Below are 21,543 nucleotides of genomic sequence, written 5' to 3' on the forward strand. Positions count from 1 at the left end.
AGTTTTCATCTGTGAAATGTTGGAAGGCACGTCTTTGTAGCAAAAGGAGCCCTGGTGGTGCAGTGGTTAAGTGCTGGCCCTGCAGCCACAACTTGTAAGCTAGATCCTGAAGGGCTCTAAGACTCGGCCTTCCATCCTTTTGTAGGTCAGTAAAATGAATACCCAGCTTGTTGAGAGCAACTGGCTTACACATTGTAAACTGCTTAGGGAGTGCTAGTTCAAGGGTAAGTAGTTTAGAAATGTACTTGCTATTGCTATGAGTGCAAGCTACTTATTTCTTACCCCACCTCCCAAGTTGGCAGGGTACTGTTGTACTACTGGTCACGAGAGGATCTTTCCTCTATACCACTATTTGCTTCTCTTGACATTGACCCAGATGCAAACCTTGACTCAAGATGGTAAATGTATAGACCACAATTGCCACAGTGGTAGCTACCATCTTTTTGCTGCAACAGCAACAGCTACCCTCTCCACACACTGCCCTGGAATAATACAGCATTTATGTGTACAGTACTTGCAGCGTTTGCTGGTGGAGACTGGTCTATTCGCACCATACTGTGGAATTTCCTTGTTATATAAATATTATTTGGATCCAATGACCTGTGAGATGTGTAACAGGTGAAACATTGTGCCTTCTATTCGTTGATCGTCTATCTCTCCACATAACTTTACAGTAGTAACAAGAATTGAAGTGTCCACGTGTCACATGAGAAATTCAGTATCATGACAAACAAAAATAGTTGTCTTTAAAGGTTTAAGTTCTTTGTAGGGTTCAGACTCTCTTGCCAGATTATTACTGGTCTTGTTTTGCAACTGCCACTTCTCAATGCCCTTCCAAGCATACAGATGTACTTCATGGAAATACTACTGTGTTTCTGGAGGGGAAGTTCTTTCCCTACATATATCAGGAATCACTGTATTGGTATCCTGACTGGCACTAATAGCAAGTAGAGGAGTGGTGATATATATTGCAACATGACAGCCTGAAATTTTCCCACTTTAAAATGTTTTAACATTTACTGCAGACTTCCTGAGGCAAGAAAAAGGGAGTTTATATAAGTGACTACATCTTTCTGCACCCATTTTCATTTTAAGCCATCCAGTCCAACCCCCTGCCATGCAGGAAATCTAAATCAAAGCATCCCCGACAGATGGCCATCCAGCCTCTGTTTAAAGACTTCCAAGGAAGGAGACTCCACCACATGGTATTAACAGCCCTCTTTTCATTTAAAAAACATATGAGGAAAGACCTTCAGTGCTCATTAAAATATTTTTTAACGTAATAATGAGGCGATGAATAGTGCCCACTGCAAAGATTACAGTGAATATGTATTGAGCTGTAACAGCTCAGCTTGTCTGACAGGTCAAAGTCCCACTCTTTTGAAGAGACATAAAGAAATAAAAACCTATTTGAAAAAGCTGAGCACAAACATAACCACCAAAAGGTAGACACACAAAGTAAACAATATACCTAGACCTTTCAGTTCACCTCCTGTGTCTTTTTTTAACAGAAATGTGTAATACCTAAAATATAAGGACTGCCATGACTCAGTGAGCCTTATGCAATTCACTCTCAAGACCCTCCTCCTTCCCCTTAAATGACAATCTTAAATTTTAATTTTACACAATACATGGAGACAATGAAACCAAGCAGACAACTTTACCAAACATTTTTACTCATTACAGTGACAGCGGAACATAATACAGCATATTATGGACTGTAGGTCTAATAAAGTTCTACCTTTTGTATCATTCCCATACATTTATTCAGGAATGCATCACAATTGTTCATAAGCAGAGAGCTGTCAAAATGAAGTTTCCATGCTGAACACTGAAAAGAATTCTCTATAGTGGCTAGTAAAAGCACACCACAGTTCACATGAACATATTACATGCACTGAACATGTTCATATGCATCATATTGTTGTAAATGCCAGATCATCCATTTCTACATTGTCAACTTCACCTTTCACTGTCAGCACAAATCAATATATTTCCCAAAGCAATGATGGACTTTGCTCACTCTCAAAGCAATGGGGAGGTTTGCTTAATAGGAATCACATATAATGTTGTTGTGTGCCTTATAGTAGACTCTAATTCATGGCAATCCTATAATAGGATTTTCTTGGCAAGATTTCTTCAGAGAGGGTTTTTCATTGCCTTCCTCTGAGGATGAGAGAGTGTGACTTGCCCAAGGTCACATTTTCCATAGCTGAGCAGGGATCTGAATGCTGGTCTCCCAGCGATCTAATTTAGCACTCAAACCACTCCACCACACTGGCTCTCATTCTTGGGAATGGCTCTTACTCTTGGGAATATGAGGGGAAATCCCTAAACAAATAAATGTATATTTAGACAGCAACTAGAACAATAAATATAATTTTCAAATACAGATATAAAATGGCTTAAAAGATTAGCAAGAGTAAAATAATTTAAACATACTCTGATGAACTGAAATTACAGTTAGCACAAACCAAGTGGGCTTGTCATTGTGAAAGGAGGGTTCTGCTATTTCATAGTTATTAAATATAATCACAGTCAGCCCTCCACATCCACAGATTCCTTATCCATGGATTCAACCATCCACGGTTTGAAAATACTAGAAAATATATATAAATTTCAAAAAGCAAACCTTGAATTTGCCTTTTAATATAAGGGGCACCATTTCTATATCATTGTATTTAAGGACTTGAGCATCCACTGATTTTGGCATCCATGCAGGGACCTGGAACCAAACCTTAGCAGATACCAAGGGCCCACTGTATACTGCCCTATTTTCAAGAAAGCCAAAAGTGAAGGCAGTTGGTAGTCCTGAAAGAATGAAAAGGCCCAGAAATCCTTCATCTCATTGAGAATCAATGGACTCAATAAGCAGGGTTAAACCCATGTGCAGAGAACTCTATATGTGTTGTATGTGATACCAAAAACACATCATTCATTAAATACCTAGGTATTCTTTAAAGTATACAAGTACATTCCCAAAATTACATGGAATAGTAACTCACATCCTTCACACTATACCATCATACAGATTTTGAGATAGTGCAGTTAAACATCAACATCCCCGCTAGAACTGGATTAACAATAGGTATATTGATTACAAGTACAAGGGCGAGCAAACTATATCAGTCACTTCAAGTACTCTAAAACGCCATGTCAGTCCTTATATTTTGGTATGAAGATGTCAGTCCTTATATTCCTAAGTAAATGCAGGCAAACCAGCAGGGGCTCTTGAGCTAATAGGATGGTAACAGACTTACTGGCTATCAGCCCAAGCATTCAAGTTCACCCAATTCCTAGGGACACACACATGCAACTACGTACAAGTGTGTAGATATTCTTGCATTAGAATGCTCATGGGCAGAACTGCAAGTTACAAGGCTGGTTGGGTGAAAGTTTTCTTTTACCATTTAAAGACAAATACACCTTTGGTTCACTCAAGTTCACAAATATGCAGTTCCTTTCCTTGTTAAATGCAGCTTCACCAAAACTAGAAAAGTATGTTAAATCGTGTACCATTACTCTTCTGGGATTTCTTTTAATATGCGGTACAGATATCTCTTTGTAAAACAACAGTGCAGGCGTCCTCTGACAAAAATCATCTGTTTTTCTGTTTGAATAGAATGGGTTTGCTGCAGTATATTATTAATGGTCCTGACCATTTAGCAGAAACCAGGAGCAAAACCAAAAATACCCATTATCAACATTTTTCTGTGTAATGCATTACACTGGTGCATTTGATTTAGTATACAACCATATGAAGAGTTGTTCTTTTTTTAGTCACAGAATCAAATAATTGATTATTTCACATGTTAATGTGTCCTATTACTGGACAGCACAAGAAATCTGCAATAATGTGCCTCAACCCCAGAAGCATATAGTCGCTGTGGATATTATCTATAGCAGATATACAAATCAATATGTCTGTCATACATAGCTTTCACCAGAAAACTCAGGGCATTGTTAAGTTGGCTAGAATATGGAGGATGCCCTAATGCCTCCCCTCCTAGGCTGTGATTTTCAAGTTATCTGGAAAGGTCTCTAGTCCAGACATGCACTTTGTCACCAAGAACAGTAAATTTAAGATGATATTAGCTTTTGCAGTGCTAATAAGGACAGAATCACAAGCACAATGCTCTCAGTTGCAGAACACATATTAGCGGTAAAATGATGTCAGTTCAGTCTTGTGATAAAAAGACTACTGGATTACTGAGATAACTGGAACATGTTCTTTCCCCCCATTTCAACAACGGACATTATCAACATTTTATTTGGTTCTGATAACTTTATAAATAATGTAACTATCATGTCTAGCAAACTGTACATGACACTGATCTTGAGTACAAAGTTTTGATCATGACTAAAAAAGCTGGAGAGCAATTATGCATTGACAAAATTTCTTTCCAGTACCGAGCTCCACTTTATTGAATACTCTCAGCTACACAAAGAGCTCTCATTCATGAAATCAACTGAACAGGATTCCCAGTTCTGGGAGTCCTCATAAAATAGCTGTCTTTCTAAATCAAAAATGGTTTTGAACTCTGTTATATATGTATGTAGTTTATAGATAAGCACATTCAATTGGAATTTTGTTTAAAAGCTGGGGGAAATGTTCAGCAGGGGGGGGGGGGGGAAACCTTAGAATATCACAGCTTTGGGTTGAGAAAAACAATAGCAACAGAAAAACAGGTATGTCTATAACCACTATTCAATTTATCAAACTTTTCTTCCTGAAGTCCTCTCTTAATTATTTACATGCTAAGGAAATAAAAACTCTCCCCACACATTCTTTATGGTGACATTTATCAATCAGGGTGATAAAAGCAGGACAAACATTAGACCTATATGCTGATTGGTTTCTGTTTGTCTTTAAAAAATGAAGTCACCACACAATTAAGTACAAAAACCTGCATTGAATGACAACTGCTGGTGTAGTATCTTGATCAGTTATGGAGACCAAAGGTAGAGTAAAAGCCCTATAACAGATATTACTTCGGCAGCTTTTCCAATCTGTATGTCTGCACTAAATGTTGGCAAAAATTTCTGGAGCATTAGGCTTATACAAAACACAGAAGTCCTCCTTGGTCTGTACAGCAGAAAATGGAACATTTGCTTGTTTCAGTCTCCCAAAACACACGCATAAACTACACAGTGAACTGTGTCCTCAGAAGAATATCTGTTTGGCGTCTCCAGGACTCTGTTCCATAGGACAATAAGGACATTTTAATCTAAAAAGAAAAGAAAATGTTAGTTTTTGGCCCTGGGATGGAACCCCCAGAATATTTTTGAAAGAGAAACAATTTGGCATTTTTCATTTCTGAGAGTACCTACTTTTTAGTCCAGCAATGTTTTAGTAAGAACACAGAGCAGCAACACATTGCCCAAGATCTTACATGTTTGGTGAAGTTTAAATGTATACCAGTATAGTTATGCTGGGTCACATACCACCACACAACTGCCATTTAGCTCTTCACTTATCAAATCAAAAAGTCTGTGCTTGTAGAATGACTGGCTATATTTATACCACCTCTGATTAAGCACAACTATTTGTACAGGGTTTTTTTACACATGTATAGTGCCAAAAATGGATTCTACACCAAGGCGGGGTACAGACCGCCGCTTTGCAGCGGTCTGCCGCCGCCGCCGGTAGGTCCGCGGGGGAGCCGGAGCCTTCAGACGGCACGGCTCCCGTGCGGACCGAAAAAGAAGCTCCAAAATGGAGCTTCTTTTTGAGTCGCGTTTGTGACGTAGCGAGGCGCCAGGGGCGCACTCGCTACGTCATAAAGGCTGCGACACGTACGGACGCTCAGTGTCCGATACGTAAAGATGGCGGCGCCCGTATGAACAGGGCGCCGCCATCTTGTACGTATTCAATACGTACTAGGGTTAGGGGGGTGCGGAAGCACCGCCCCTTCCTAACCCTAGTACGTATTGTATACGTACTATTTTGCGGTCTGTACACCGCCCAAGATTTACATTAAAGAGCTGGAGTGGGGACTAGTTCAATTGGTAGAGCACATGGTTCAGTCCCCAGCATCTTTACTTAAAAGATGTCCTAGGTGGATTTCTCTTTTACAAGGTGAAAAACCAATGTACTTGAACCTGGAACTAAACATGCAGCAAAAAACAGCAAACTGAAAGTAATCCAATCAAGGAAGAGTTGCTCGGGATTGGTTTTCAATTGTTCTTTGTTCCTGGGTTTCCTGGTAGTGACAGTGGTCAGGACTACCATTTTTGGTTGAAGTTAGTGTACCATTTGTATCCATTCCTAGGAAACAGAGACTTCATCCATGGTTACATATCCCTTAAGATTATATTACTGCAATGCACTACATCTGCTGCCTTTGTAAAGTATTTGACATTTTCAGATGTTAGACCAGAATGCAATAGTTAAAACACTGAGCAGGGCCAAATGGCTGTACTATGTGATTCCATTATTGCAACAGTTTCACCAGTGTCTGATCAATTTACAAGTCCAACTCAAAGTACTGATTATCAGCTTTAAAGCCATAAATGACTTAAGACCCAAATAACTTAAATATGTCCTCCACCCATATGAACTACCTCAGCATTAAAGATCTTGAGGAGGATGCTATATTACATTTCTTGGCAGCAAAGATACTGTGGGGAAGAAAAGTCTTTGCCATACCAAACTGCGGAATTCCTAGAGATGAGATGATTCTCCCCGCTGGTGATTTTTCATTAATACAAGAAGGTCTTTCAATTAACCTTTTTTGGACTGATGGTATTTTTAAACTTTTAAAAAAATTCATCAGCCTTTTAGCCTTCTCACATTGCTCCCCATTTTAATTCTCTCTTTAATCTGTGTTACTGTTTAATCATTTTGTGTGAAGTTGCATTGCACTGTTTTTTGAATTCAATGAGGGATGCAAGTCATCTTAAATGTCTCTTGGGGCACAGAACTAAGAGATAAATCATTCAAATAAATCATCTACATTTACCTATCCCACATTGCTACCACAATGGACTAGCTTGTAATGGGAAGCATATGTCACACTTGAAAACCTAGACTTGCCTTGACTTGTCATCATCCTCTCTAGTTTGTCCTAAATCCCTACATTTGATGCGTGTCAGGGTACACAGTGGGCCAATAGTCTCAATGGGCCAATAGTCTGACTCCACAAGAAGTAGTTTTCCAGATCCTTAAAAGAGACATATGGAGAAATCTCCACTCTGATAGATGAAAATGAAAATACATAAGATACCTATGATTTATCCTGCCTTAGCACATGAAGCATAAACAGGAAGATGGGCTAGAGGAGGAAATGGAATCTAAATGTTAAAATCCCCATTCTCTCTGGTCTGGTCTTGTGCTACAGATAAAGCAGCCTACCTTGCACAATAAAAACCCAACCAAGAAAGTATTTACAATAGTTCTACCCTGCCTAATATCATAACATCTCTGTGCAGCTTACAAGAAAATCAGTTAAGCAATTAGAGCATAGAGCAATAAGACAATAAAATTTAATATAATAAAATACAGTTGACCCTCCATGTCCACAGATTCTGCATCCATGAACTCATCCATTCACGGCTGGAAAAATTTTATGAAAAGAATTCAAAAAGCAAACCTTGGTTTTGTCATTTTATATAAGGGACACCATTTTAGTATGTCACAAGTAAACAGAGGCTGGATGACCATCTGTCAGGAGTGCTTTGATTGTGTATTCCTGCATAGCATGGGGTTGGACTGGATGGCCCTTGTCTCGCTTCCAGTTCTATGATTCTATAATGGAATTTGAACATCCACAGATGTTGTTATTCCGGGGGGGGGGGGTGCTATCAAACCCTCATGAATACCAAATACCTAGTGTAATTTAAAATTCTAAAAAAGTATCAAACACATTATATAGCTTTAAAAGCTGATGTTAAAACAATATAAAATAATGCATGGATGCACAATTGGGTGAAGTCAATGGGCCCAAAAGCCAAGTTTTAATGTGGTGCTGAAATGAGACCAATGTTAGTGTCAGTTTGAAGGAAGAGCATTCCACAATTCAAGTGGCACAACTGAGAAGGCCCTCTCCCATGTCTTCACAGTGTATTTTTCCTATTGTTGAGAAAAGAGGAAGGCAGATCCCAATTACTGGCCCGGCACAAATGGTAAGGGGCATCTCCCTCAGAAACTGAGTTGGAGGGCTCATTTGCCCCTTCTTTACAGCTAGAGGATTTGGTGCAGACGGATCTGTCCCAGTTGGGAGCACAGGCTTGTCCTTGACTGAAAACAGTAACTGTACCTATGGCAGCAAGGGTTTCTGAAATACTAAAGAAGCTCTCCCAAAATGCTAGGTAGACTCTCTGTTATTCCCTTCCCAGGCAAAAGTCATACAGGTTTTGCAGTTTTTTGAAAGCAATGGCTTTGGGCATTCCAGTAGTATAATAGAGGGAGAGAATCCTGGCCATGGCAGAACTCAAAAGTGAATCTGGGAGGGGAGGGGTTTTCTTGTCAGGGGGAATGTGAAATTTACTGTCTTTGTCTTTCAGCTGAGGTTCTGGATATACCCTATGCCACTTGCTGTCAAGCCTTCTGACTGAAAATATATTTCTGCATTAATTTCTACACTTCAGGACCTCTAATGAATTATAAATGTCTTTCATCTGAGCATTACCAAATGTATTATAAACATTTCTTGTCCTGTAATGGAATTATTTCTCAGCACCAGATTTTGCATCCACAGGAGTTAATACCATGCCTAAGGGAAGCTGGGGGGGGCACATTATCTTATTCATGTTTTCAGCTCTGAAAACTCACTTCCTTAAATTAGCTCTGGATGTCGTAGGCTATGATTCCCATCAACTTAATGAGGATAATGGATGGATTTTAAAAAATCAAACCTATATGAAAACCCTGCTCTGGATGTCAACAAAATCTTCTGAAATGCTGTCTGTCTGTCTGTCTGTCTGTCTCTCTCTCTCTCTCTCTCTCTCTTTTAATTTTTAGTAGCCATAATCCACATCTCATTTTAAATGCATATTAAATTAAAATAAATGCACTGTGCTAAACAAGAAAGATGTTTACTTACTTGCTGCCATTAAACATTTTATTTAGAGCATCTCTTGATATAATATGGCCACAGACCAACTTCATAGGTGGGTTATTATCTGTCGTTTGCTGACGAAGGATGGGACAGGCAAATATTGAATGATACCAGCACTTTTTCCCAAGGTCCACTTCAATCTGTCCAAAAGGAAAACACTTAGATTTTCATTTAGATCAACAACATATTCAATTATTCACAGGCATATATGTTTTTTTAAGAGTCACAGCTATGCAGTCTCTCCCTCTCGCTGAACGAACTAATATCTACAGTAAAGTTTGTGTGTGTGTGTTTTTTTTTTGGGGGGGGGGGCAAATCTTAAAGAAATTTAAAATAGCTTTTGGTGATGACAGATAGTAGCACCACTAGTTACTGTTTCTTGCAGCTGGTGATGTCATTTTCCTGGACATACAAACAAAAGGTGTGTTCGTGAAATGCTGGAAGCAGGCACTGAATGTAAGTGACTGCTTCCTATAGAATCAAGTGCAGGCAGAGACAGCTGAATACAGGCTTAAACATGCATGTGCCTTGTTTAAGAGAATGATTCAAAAACTTCAAAATAACTAAAGCCAGGACTGAGACCTAGAAGCAGTCTATGAAAACCAAATGATCACTTATGGTACTTGCTCAGCCCTCATATATCAGGGATCAGCAAATTTTACAGGAATTTTAATATGATCATTTCCACTGTTTGTCTCTGTATTGATTAGATAAAAGTTTTTTTAAAAAGTACCTATCCCCTAATAAATCAGTTGAAACATCACAACTGACAACAGTTTGTAACAATCACAAATCAGAACTCCAAACATAACAAAACATCCATGCAATCCAGTTGCTTGTCTGCTTTTGTTTCAATCTGTTCTAGTACTGCTACTTCTTTTACAGGAAACCTCTAAAAGAGGTTTTTGCAACTTTGGCTTGTCATGCACTGCTAACAATCAGCCATTAACTAAATCTAAGCTCTGCATCTGAAAGAGCTGCATTAACTGCTGCCTCATTCCCCCACCTTCCTCTGTTTTCTTCCCTGTGCTAAATTTCAGACTAGAAGCTCCTGGAAGCAAGAATCCATACTTTTGTACTCTTATATGTGTCGTGCAGACTTTGAATATGACTCTTGTACATTTCATGCAAAAGTGACACCAAAATATAGTTAGGCTACATGAAACCTTTTCCCCCTGATATCTATAAAATAATTTTATCAACGAATGCAGCATTCTCGTAGGCAGAGGTAACATCCCTTAATGTACACACCTCTTTGTGAGGTATTCCATAAGGTTACAGAATCTATGGCTACACTGTTTTCTAGTGTGCTATGCTGGGTGATTTTAATAGGCAGAAAGTTGTTATAATAATTATCTTCATAGACACACAATACTACTCACCGGTAATTCATCTTTCTGATTCCAAACACCAGTGCACTGTCTCTGTTCAATCACAGCTTTTATATTAATTAGAGCAGGCAATGCTACACAACCTGCTGAAAAGCTGGGGGACAGAGCTATATGTTAATATTAAGTATAAGCTTTAAGATAAAAGATGTCAGACTTTATTTCAGTACAGTAAGTACAGGACAACACAACAGAGTCTAGCTTTTCTTGGTGTAATTTTGAATTGAAAGCACTGCCAAGTAATGCATAGCCACATTAAGCTTGGGAGAAGCCACATAACATAGAACTAAATGCATTTACTGTGGCTTATAGTATTCTGTATACGCTGTTCCATATAAGGGTCTCAAGTGATGCACAAGCTCAGATCTAGGTTTATAAACATCCTACCAAGAGAAAATAAGCTCTGAAAAAATACAGAAATTGGAGAATAATTTCATCTCTGTTACAGACAATTTTTTTAAAAAACCTAAAATCAAAATTTAGTACAGTAGAACACATCTCTCAGCATTTTAACTCATTGTAACTATATAGGCAACAAACAGCTCTTACGCCAACTAAGGTGCCCAGAGTACATTATGCAAAGCACAGCAGGAGATAAAATGACAATGATATCCAATTCTCCCAAAGTTTTTGGGACTTTCCCCAAACTCATATTTAGGCAAGAGTCCTGTCAAGAAACATAAAACACACTGTCTACAGACATCTCCAATCATCAACAGACTAGATATATATATATATAATCAGAGAGAGGATTGTTTCTTTTGTTTTATATTTAATCTTCTACATTAATTGTCCATGTTTTTGAGATATAAAAAAATTATTTAGAACAAGAAAGGAACACAAAAGGTAGATGGAGAAAACCACTGGTTAGAATCTCCCAGTAAAGAAAAGTCACAAGTGGTTTTAGAACTTGATTTGCTTAGCCCAGAAAACTAAGTGTGTGGCGGTCTCAAGCAGAGCACAATATCATTCCTGTAATATGATACAGTTACCATGATAGGATATCATTAACTATTTTAGCCAGGATCCAAAGAAACTAGTTTACACAGTAATTCTGTGTGTACCTCCTCAGAGGAACATCCTAACAAATTCAACAGGCTTTATTCCCACATAATTTACAGATGCTAATATTATTAATGCAAGGGGGCTTCCTTCCAGATGTTCAAAATGCTCCACAGATACCATTTCAGAAATCTTTATAACAATACTAGAAACTAGGACACAGTTGTATCTTACAGTGTCATATCATTAACACAAAGCTCCTACCGCCTGTGGAAACCATATTTTCTTCTTTCTGAAAATTTCAGATCTAGTCTTGGATTATATTTGCGCAAGTCATGGTAAAAGCCATTGCACAAAATGTCACGAGTCATTAGACAACTCATTATGACTTCCTTAGATTCATTATTACTTCTGCTAGTTAATCTGCTAGCACTTGCACAACACTACTTGCAAAACACCATTATCTCTTGTATTTTTAATGCTACAATAATATTAGAAATAGTCCCTAGTATTTATTGTGTGTATACTGTTCACAACTTCCCAAGCTAGGGTTGTCATCAGGTGGTATAACTGAAAATACCAACCCAGGGACCATTTAGAAGAAAGGACAGGGCTGTGAACTCAGAATATTCAAAGCTACATTTGGAACACCTCATTTTGGGTCCTACCATGAACAGCAGAGCTATATCTATAAAGGTTTCTGCTGATGTACTGGGAGCTAAGAGGTAGACTCAAGTCTACAAGAGCTTGTGCTACCAGCTTATTTCTTAGTTTCAAAGGTGCTATGAGATCCCTTTGCATGCTGATTTTCCAAACTAACACATCTATGTCTTCGAATTCTCTCTCCACCCAGTGTTATAGTTTGTTAGAAAGAAATGTCTATAGGCATACCTCAGTTAACAAAGTAGATGTGTTCTTGGGCATGACTTCTATAACACAAAATTTGGTACCAGAGGCAGAAATAGCATGGAAAGAATAGGGATAGGTTCCTGCACCACAAAAAGAAGAGCACTTCAACATGTTTCAGCATTTTTTAAAATGCAAAACTAACAATATGCTCATATGAAATGAAACAGCCACGTCAAGGAAGCCTTGCATAAGGAAACAAAAACATTTTCAGCTTTCAAGAGACCATTTGAAGTCTTCTTCTAAAATGCATCCAGATGATTTTTCCCCCAACCTCTACCTATCTTATCATTCCCATTTTGGTGGCCAAATTTATGGATCTATTCTGCTTTAAAATTCCTAGGTTTAACATGTGCGTTTCCGACTTATGACAACCTATAGCAAATCTATCATGGGGTTTTCTTGGTGTGAAAACTTCTTGTTCAGAAGTAGTTTGCCTTTGCCTTCCCCTGAGGCTGTATGACTTGCCCAAGATCACCCAGTGGGTTTCCATGACCAAGCAGGTATTTAAATCCTGATCTCTAGAGTTGTATTCCAGCACTCAATCCAGTTCACCATGCTGGCTGTCAGCGTTAAACATATTTCCCTAACAACTTTAAAAACAAAAATTAGATAGTCAGAGGATGAAAAGGATGAGGGGTTGGGGGGCATCAAAAGACTTTGCAAAAAGGAGCTTCTTTCTCAGAGGTTTGTTAACTGAGGTACACCTGTACTAAGATCACTATGAATCATTGTGAGTGAAAACCATCCCCAAGTATAATATAATGTTCAAGTACATTTCTAGGGGTTTTTTACTGAGAAAAATAGGCAAATCAATATTCCTAAGCTGTAACTGACCTTTAAAAATCATGTACAGGAATATGAAAGTAGCCATACCTAACACTAAGAGGTGATTCAACTGAAAGTCCCAGAAGAGCACAAGCATCTCTTGTAAAGATGTCACAGATGTCTGCCCACTGGTTTGCATCCAATAAATGGACATATGGAGAATTTTCTATTCCTTGCCTAAGGTACACTAGGCTTCCCATTAAAACTTGAATATCTGTGAAAAGACAACATATCTGTAATTTATATATTTCATTCTATGGCAGATAAATTTGAGTACTGATCCTTTATGCTAAAAAATTAGAACAAACTGAACATACATTTTATAGTAACTAGGAATTCAGTAAGAAAGCCATTTACAATGCGCCAGCGCCAAACGTCATCAATGGTTTTAGCTTCGCGGATGGCAAACCCCAGGTTTCTGAATGTGTATGTGCGCATGCAGCAGCACAAGCACATACCAATTGAGAAGAACAGGACTTAAGGTCCTGCATTTTTTTACTGTTCACAGGGGGATCCAGAACAGATCCCCCACAGATAACAAAGGCGCACTGTGTTTACTAATATAATAGCAATGCATATTTATATGATACTTTAGAAACTAAAGACTCTCTGAGGGAGTTCACAGAGATCGAAGCAAAGGCAGCTCACAGTTCAAATCATACAATTTAAAAGTGGCCAGAACTTTTATGAATGAATAGTTGAATTCTAATGTAACAAAAAAGTGATGGTTTAACATGCTGAGAATGGGCAGCAGCAAGTCTTGGGTTTGCACTCTCTCCACAAACCTTGCTTGCTACAGCAAGGCTATGAAGAGTTCAGACACATCTATTGCTGGTTTTGACTAACCACAGTATATCATTATGCTCAGACCTAGAATTATGTTGAGACCTGGAAAAGCACATGCACACACTCCTCCTTCATCCTGGGCATTTCCCCCATCCCGCAGGAGGGGGAAAAAGACCAGGAACAGCACAGCCTGGAAGAGCACATGTGTGCTCCTCCTCCTCGGCTTTTCCCATATTCACGGTTTTGCCACTTTCACGGGGGTCATGCACCCCTAACCGCTGCAAATGGGGAGGGCAGACTGTATATGCTTTTCAAGATTATTCTTCTATTTTACACATAAACATCTTGGTAGTTAGCTTGTACTGAAAAGAGTCACTAATGCATGAACTGCTGGGATGGAGCCAAAGAAAAATTCCAAACAAATTTGTGATACAGAATGGGGTGAGGAGCCGCTGCTTTTTTTAAAAAAGGTGATGATGAAGGTTAAAAAAATAGCCCTTGACTTGTTTTGGACAATTCTTTGGACTGGGATCTGAGTCCCATAAAATATATTTGTGGAGCAAAATAATAAAGGAAAAGGATTGAAAGTGTGAAAGAGGACTTTTTGGTCAAAATCTAATGACTAGTCCCAGAAAGATTAGATCTATGAAATCTAAGTCAACAAGTATGTTCTATTATTTCAATTAATCTACTCTACCTGGGGCTAGTGATTGCATTTTGGCTTCTGCCTCTCTTTTTGCTCTTTGAAAAATATACTCAAGTGTCCCCTCATTTGTAAAAAAAATCAAACAAAAACTCGAGTACAGTAATGAAACTACGCAGGAAAATTGAGGCAGTAGATTCAATTAATCTTACCATTTGGATTCTTAGTGTAAAACACATTTAATGTTGCTTACCTTTCTGATGGTTAAGAGCAAAAGGTTGAAAGTTTTTAGCATATTGCAAAGCTTCTCTCTGGTTTGAAGTTCCACCCATTAATAAACTAATAAAATACAATCTGTGTAGTTTAAACTCTAAGGAGCTATTCTGTGCCATAAGCATGTCTCTGTTCGATACAGCCCACCTAAAAGGAAATGGGACAAAGAATACAAAAACGTTTACCCTAAAAAACAGATACTGGTTTGTCACGTCGACATTTGCTTCGGGATGTTCCTAGGCAAGTGTATGCAATTTGTCACATTTACTGTAAGACCTTTAATACAGTTCCAGTAATACCAGCTTGAGAGGTAGGGTACTCCTCCTCCTCTGAACACAGCCTGCTACTAAGCAGTTTGACAAACCAAATGAATAAATCATCACTATTTCACTCCCCATCTCCCTCTGTCCTTATCAGCAGCAGTTCAAAATTAATGTTCACTACACTGCATGAAGAATACACTTTAAAAGTCTATAGATTTCTCAGGAATGGTGGCCTAATGGGTCTTAAGAGAAACTAACACAACTGCCACTGAATGTCATCAGATGCATCGAGGTCATACTTCCAGAGAATCACCTTTGACTTGTAAATAATCACCACCTACATTCCTGGGCCATGTAAGAGCTGCTGTTAGGCAACCAGGCAATAACATTTCTATAAACTAGTAGAAGCTGGAAATGTTGTTCTTGGCCACTGTGCCAAAATAAGTTACATGTAGTCACAAGGACCTGGTAAATGGGAAGGTAGCTTATGTAGGATTACTTGAAAGACTGTTAAAGAGATAATGATAATTGTCGGAGATTTTAATGGGGTGTTGAAGCCAAAACAAGATAGACAATCAAAGAAAAAAATTAAAAATAATCAAGGCAAACTCCCCAGTACTTGTTTTGAAATGATGGATGAATTTGAGTTGGTGGACACATGGTCACACCTATATGGGGGGAAAAAAGGTTTTACTTTTTTTTTCAGGTACCCACAATTCTCTGTCAAGAATAGATTTGTTTTTAGTGTCAAAAGAACTAATTCCAAGAATAAAAAGAATGGAAATAGCTCCTAGAGTGGTTTCAGATCACAATCAAATTGAGATTCTATTAGAAACCCAACATTTGAAAAAAGAATGGGCATGGAGGTTGAATGATACGTTAATTAAGGATGACAAATTTAACGATAAACTGAAAAAAGAAATGGCATATTTCTTCAAGGAAAATACATCCAAGGAAATTAAAAGCAAAACAGTTTGGGACACTTTTAAGGCGGTGTTAAGAGGTATGTTAATAAAGAGAGGAACAGAAATAAAAAGACATAGACAAAGGGAAGAAAGGGAAGATAGACAAATGCTAAAAGAACTAGAAGAAAAAGCAGATAAAGAAAAGGCTAATGAAAGAGTCAAGAAACAATATTACCTGCTCAAGCAGAAAATTCAACAAAAAAACATGGAAGAATTAGCAAAGAAATTAAAAACTGTAAAACAAAACTATTTTGAAGGAGCAAATAAAACGGGTCGATGGTTGGCTTATAGATTAAAGAAAGAGCAAGATAGGAAAAGAATAAACAAAATTAAAGTGGGAGAAAAAATAATTACGAATCAGGAGGAAATTAAAAAGGCGTTCCAGGATTATTATGGCAAACTCTTTAAAGAGCATGGAAGGGAGGATAATATTGAAGCGAATATAAAAAGATATCTAGAAAAAAAGAATATAATTAAATTTACGAAGGAACATATAGAGAAATTGGAAGAGCCAATAAAGGAGGAAGAAATATCAAGTGCAATAAGATTACTAAAAACTGATAAGGCACCTGGCCCAGATGGTTTCACCCCATTATTTTACAAAGTATTTGAAAAAGAAATTATAAAAGAGCTTTGTCAGTTGTTCAATAAAATAGCACTGGAAGGAACACCAAGTTCGTGGCTCATGGCAAATATTTCTCTCATACCAAAGGAAGGAAAAGATCATACGAGTATGGCTAATTACAGACCCATAGCTCTCTTGAATATTGATTACAAGTTATATACTGGGATATTAGCAAAAAGGATGAAGGAAGTATTGGTTGAGATCATAAAGGATGATCAGAACGGTTTCCTTCCTGGTAGACAGATAAGACACAATGTTAGAATGATACTGAATATTATAGAACATTATGCTATACATAATGAAAAAGAAATGGCGTTGCTTTTTGTTGATGCCGAGAAAGCTTTCGACAGTATGAGATGGAAATTTATGATGCAAGTGTTGGAAAATATGGGAATGGGTGGTAAATGTTTAGCAAGTATCAAACAGCTATACGCTAGCCAGAAAGTGCAAATAATAATAAATGGACAGAAAACAAAACAGATTTCAGTGGAGAAGGGAACCAAACAGGGATGTCCCTTATCCCCCTTACTATTTATACTTATACTGGAGGTATTGATTAATTCCATCAGAGATAATGTGAAAATAAGGGGCACCAAAGAAAAAGGACATGAATATAAGATTCGCGCATATGCAGATGACCTGGTAATAATGCTGGAGGATCCACTGGAAAGTATAGAGACAGTTTTGAATGAGTTAAAAGAATTTGGAATATACTCTGGAATCAAGATGAATAAAGAAAAAACAGTAACATTAACAAAAAATATAAAAAGGGAAAGAGAAAAAGATTTAGAGAGAAGATCGGGAATTAAAATTGTGAAAAAGGTAAGGTATCTGGGCATCTGGATTACAAATAAGAATATTGAATTATATGAAAATAATTATAAAAAGGTCTGGACCCAGATACTAAAGGACTTACAAAGATGGGTTAAATTAGATATATCCTGGCTAGGGAGGGTGTCAACAGTGAAGATGAATATTCTTCCAAGGTTAATGTTTCTTTTTCAAAACATACCCATTATAACAAAGGAAAAGGTGTTTGTAGAGTGGCAAAAGGAAATAAATAAATTCTTATGGAAAGGTAAAAGGGCTAGATTCAAAAATCAGACCATGAAAAAGGAATTTGAAAAAGGAGGATGTGGAATACCGGATTTTAAAATGTACTATTGGGCGTGTGGACTAGTTTGGATCCAAGATTGGATTAAAGCAAATAATTCAAGAATGCTAAGCATAGAATCAAGCAATGTTAGGTTCGGATGGCATGCCTACTTATGGTATAAAAAATATCAAGTAAACAGGGATTTTTTGAATCATGCAATCCGAAAACCTTTGTTAAATATTTGGAATAACATAAGGAAGATATTCTATCAAAAAATACCACATTGGGTTTCAACTCAAGAGGCCTTCTTTAGCAGATGGAATAAAAAGCAAGACTGGGTAAGATATAAGGATTTGATAACGACGAATATAAATGGTGAGATAGATATAAAATCTAAAGAAGAATTGGAAAAGGAAGGGATAAGTTTACAATGGTTTAGTTACTTCCAAATAAGATCAAAGTTTAAACAAGATATGATTAAAGAAGGGTTTGAAGGAAAAGAAAATGAACTTGACAAAATAATTTGGGGGCAAGAGCAAGGTAAAATATCAAAATTATATAAAGCACTTCTTAGTCGTGAATTGGAAAAGGAAAATATTACATACAATATGATAAAGTGGGCACAAGAACTTGGACACACAATTGCGTTAGATAGTTGGGAAAATTCATGGAGGAAGACGCGTAAATTTACGGTATCGCAAGATTTGAAGGAAAATTATATCAAGGTCTATAATAGATGGTACTATACTCCAGTTAGAATAGCTAAAATGTCCAGCTCACATAATGATAGATGTTGGAAGTGTACAAATGAAAAAGGTTCATTTCTGCATATGTGGTGGGGGTGCAGAAAAATTAAGAAGTTTTGGGAAAAAAATTCACAATGTATTACAAAGAATATTTAATGTAAGGTTCCCTATGTCACCCGAACTGTATTTGCTCAACATGACTACTCATTTGGGAAAAGAATTAGAGAAAACCCATTGGAGGATTATGTTGTATTGTATATCCGCGGCAAGAATTCTGCTGGCAAAATACTGGAAGAACAAGAAAGTACCGAATACAGAGGAATGGCTTCAGAAAGTGTTTGACCTAAAAGAAATGGACAATTTGACAATGTTATTAAGAGGTAGAGAGAAAGGGGATAAAAACTGGATTTTAATAAAGAAGTATTTGAGGAAATATTGGAAAGTATAAAGACTGATAACAAGACTTAACACTTTGATTTGCAATTAAATGAATATAATGAGGAGTAAGAAATGAATTTGAATTTGAAATAACAATAAGGAAGTTATGGGAAGTAAGTAGCAGAGGCAAGGATGGTATAGTTACATACTTTTTGTACTTTGCAATTATGATGAATTACATGGAGCTAGATGCAGTATATTTGTTATTTGTCAACTGTAAATATTTTAATTAATAAAATTAAAAAAAAAAAAGGATTACTTGAAAGACTGTTAAAGAGAAAAAGATATCTCATTTATTTTGTTAACTTAATATACCGTAGGTGCTTACTAACAGACTGCCCTTTGCCAATCTAAACATTCCATTCAGCTTATACTATTGGGTATACTGACACTGTTTGTCTCACATCCTGGCATCCACTTCCTGGACAATGTTTATTTGAAGGAATAATTAAATGTCAAGGTGCCAACAGACTACAGATAGCTCCAAGTATGATGTTCAGGAGTGGAGCACAAATCATATCAATTTCAGTGCAACTAATTTCCATACAAACATGTGTACTCAGGACCAAAACAACTGAAAAAAGTGAAGGATTGATCAACAACAGCAAACGTAATTGTTCATGACAGCACAACATCAATATTTGACTGAATTTAAGCAACCCACTGCTTTCAGTTAAGTACAGGTTGAGTCTCCCTTATCCAAAATGCTTGGCACAAAGCATTCTGGATTTAGTTTTTGGGTTTTTTTATTTTGGACTATTTGGACTATTTGCACATACATAATAAGATATTTTAGAGATGGAAACCAAATCCAAACATAAAATCCATTTATATTTTGGATACACCTTATACACATAGCCCAAAAATAATTTTATAAACAATATTTTAAATACTTTTTTGCATGAAACAAAGTTTGTGTACATTGAAACATCAGAACACAGAGGTATCACTATTTCAGCCACCCATGTGGTCAATTTTGGATTTTGGAATATTTCAGATTTTGGAATTCCGGATAAGGGAGACTCAGTCTTTAGATCTAATCCAATCAGATGTGTCAAACTCTAAGAAAATACAATTCCTCATTAAGGAGAAACAAAGTCAAAAACAAATGGAAAGTAGTTCACCATTTCGACCAAGAACTAGAAGCGAAGTAAAACCAGTGGAGTTACAGACTATGAAAACAGATAAATCTGTATACTTTAGGCCCAAATTCACCACAACTTGTTTTATCTACAAGTTAATTCCTAAACAGTGGAAAGGGGTGCATATGCAGATACTATCTAATAGATTTGCTGTTCTAACAGGTTCTTTAAAATGATGGGCAGTCATTTAAAACACCAGGGCAGACCAATCTCTAAATTACAGTATGTCTCCTACAAGATTAGAAACAATAAATCTGATCTAAATTTACGAAGAGCAAATCATCAGTTGTTTACACAAAGCTAAAACCTATAGTCCCAGAAGTTTATTTATCATTTTTAGAAGAATACTTGGTACAAATGGATGTTCAAATCAAGATACATTTTTCTTAAATAAACAGACACTTAATTTTAACTAGCTTGATAACCTGATTATGTATTAAGGAACACTAGGGTCTGGATCCTATTGAGCTACAAAGCTCACACAATCCCAAATTGCACAAGCAGTTGCATATTCTCTTTGTTTATGCAAGAAGACACCCACAACCTCCTTGTGCAAGATGTTCCTGGCCACTGTAAAAAGACCAGGATTAGAGCACAGCATGCTGACATGCCAGTCAGGCATCCAAATACAATCCTTCCTGCTGGGAACTGCTACCAGATGCCAGCACCACATGTCATGTCAACAAGCTGCCTCCTCCCTCTGCCTGGTCCTGTGCAACTTGATTAGTGGGGTCTTTTCTCTGCCAGCACTGAAAATGATTTTGACCTAGGATTTTCCAGCTCAGTCCACAATTTAATTGAATATACATAATTCACTATAGCATCAAAACAAAATATCCACAGAATACCACTCCCAAGCAACCGCTATTATGTTTTCTAGAAAAGACTGAATAAAGTGAACTGATTGTTGTCACTGTGTGCCTTCCCGTCATTTCTGACTTATGGCGCCCCAAAAGTGAACCCATCACAGTTTTTTTTTTTCTTTTTAAAGTTTTGCTTAGCGGGGCGCCTTTGCCTTCCTCTGAGACTGGGAGAGCATGACTGGCCCAAGATCACCCGCAGTGGATTTCGAAGGCTGAGCGGGGTTTCCAGAGAAAAATCACCTCTGGTGCCAGTTTGGGGGATTGTGTGTGTGTGTGTTTCAGCTACTTAAAAAACCATTTGAGGGGTCTTAGGGTGTTGTTTTTTAGCAGTCCAGGGGTGGGTGGGAGGCTTCAGGAACTAAGCCAGAAGTAGGATCCTAATTCAGAAGACCATAGGTCTCAGAGGACAAAACAAGTTATTTTTTCTCTGGCAAGAAAGAAGCACATAAAGTAAGGAACTGAATTACAATTACTTTGATATACTAGTTGATGTGGACTGGAAATAGCTGGCTCTTTTTTT

At 37.4% G+C, this 21,543-nt stretch overlaps 1 protein-coding gene across 1 annotated transcript in view; it reads right to left on the minus strand.

Moving 5' to 3' along the window:
* Positions 1-1,655: 1,655 nt before the first annotated feature.
* Positions 1,656-21,543, minus strand: part of RMND5A (required for meiotic nuclear division 5 homolog A) — a 70,521-nt gene continuing 50,633 nt past the window's right edge. Inside the window, exons 5-9 of the mRNA XM_042476948.1 lie at positions 14,866-15,032; positions 13,232-13,397; positions 10,442-10,544; positions 9,045-9,199; positions 1,656-5,228 (exon numbers count right to left, since the gene is read on the minus strand). Coding sequence (XP_042332882.1) covers positions 5,165-5,228; positions 9,045-9,199; positions 10,442-10,544; positions 13,232-13,397; positions 14,866-15,032 — 655 coding nt within the window. The 3' untranslated portion in view covers positions 1,656-5,164. The remainder of the gene's footprint in view (positions 5,229-9,044; positions 9,200-10,441; positions 10,545-13,231; positions 13,398-14,865; positions 15,033-21,543) is intronic.

This window comes from Sceloporus undulatus, chromosome 6 (assembly GCF_019175285.1).
Source record: "Sceloporus undulatus isolate JIND9_A2432 ecotype Alabama chromosome 6, SceUnd_v1.1, whole genome shotgun sequence".
Classification (NCBI taxonomy): domain Eukaryota; kingdom Metazoa; phylum Chordata; class Lepidosauria; order Squamata; family Phrynosomatidae; genus Sceloporus; species Sceloporus undulatus.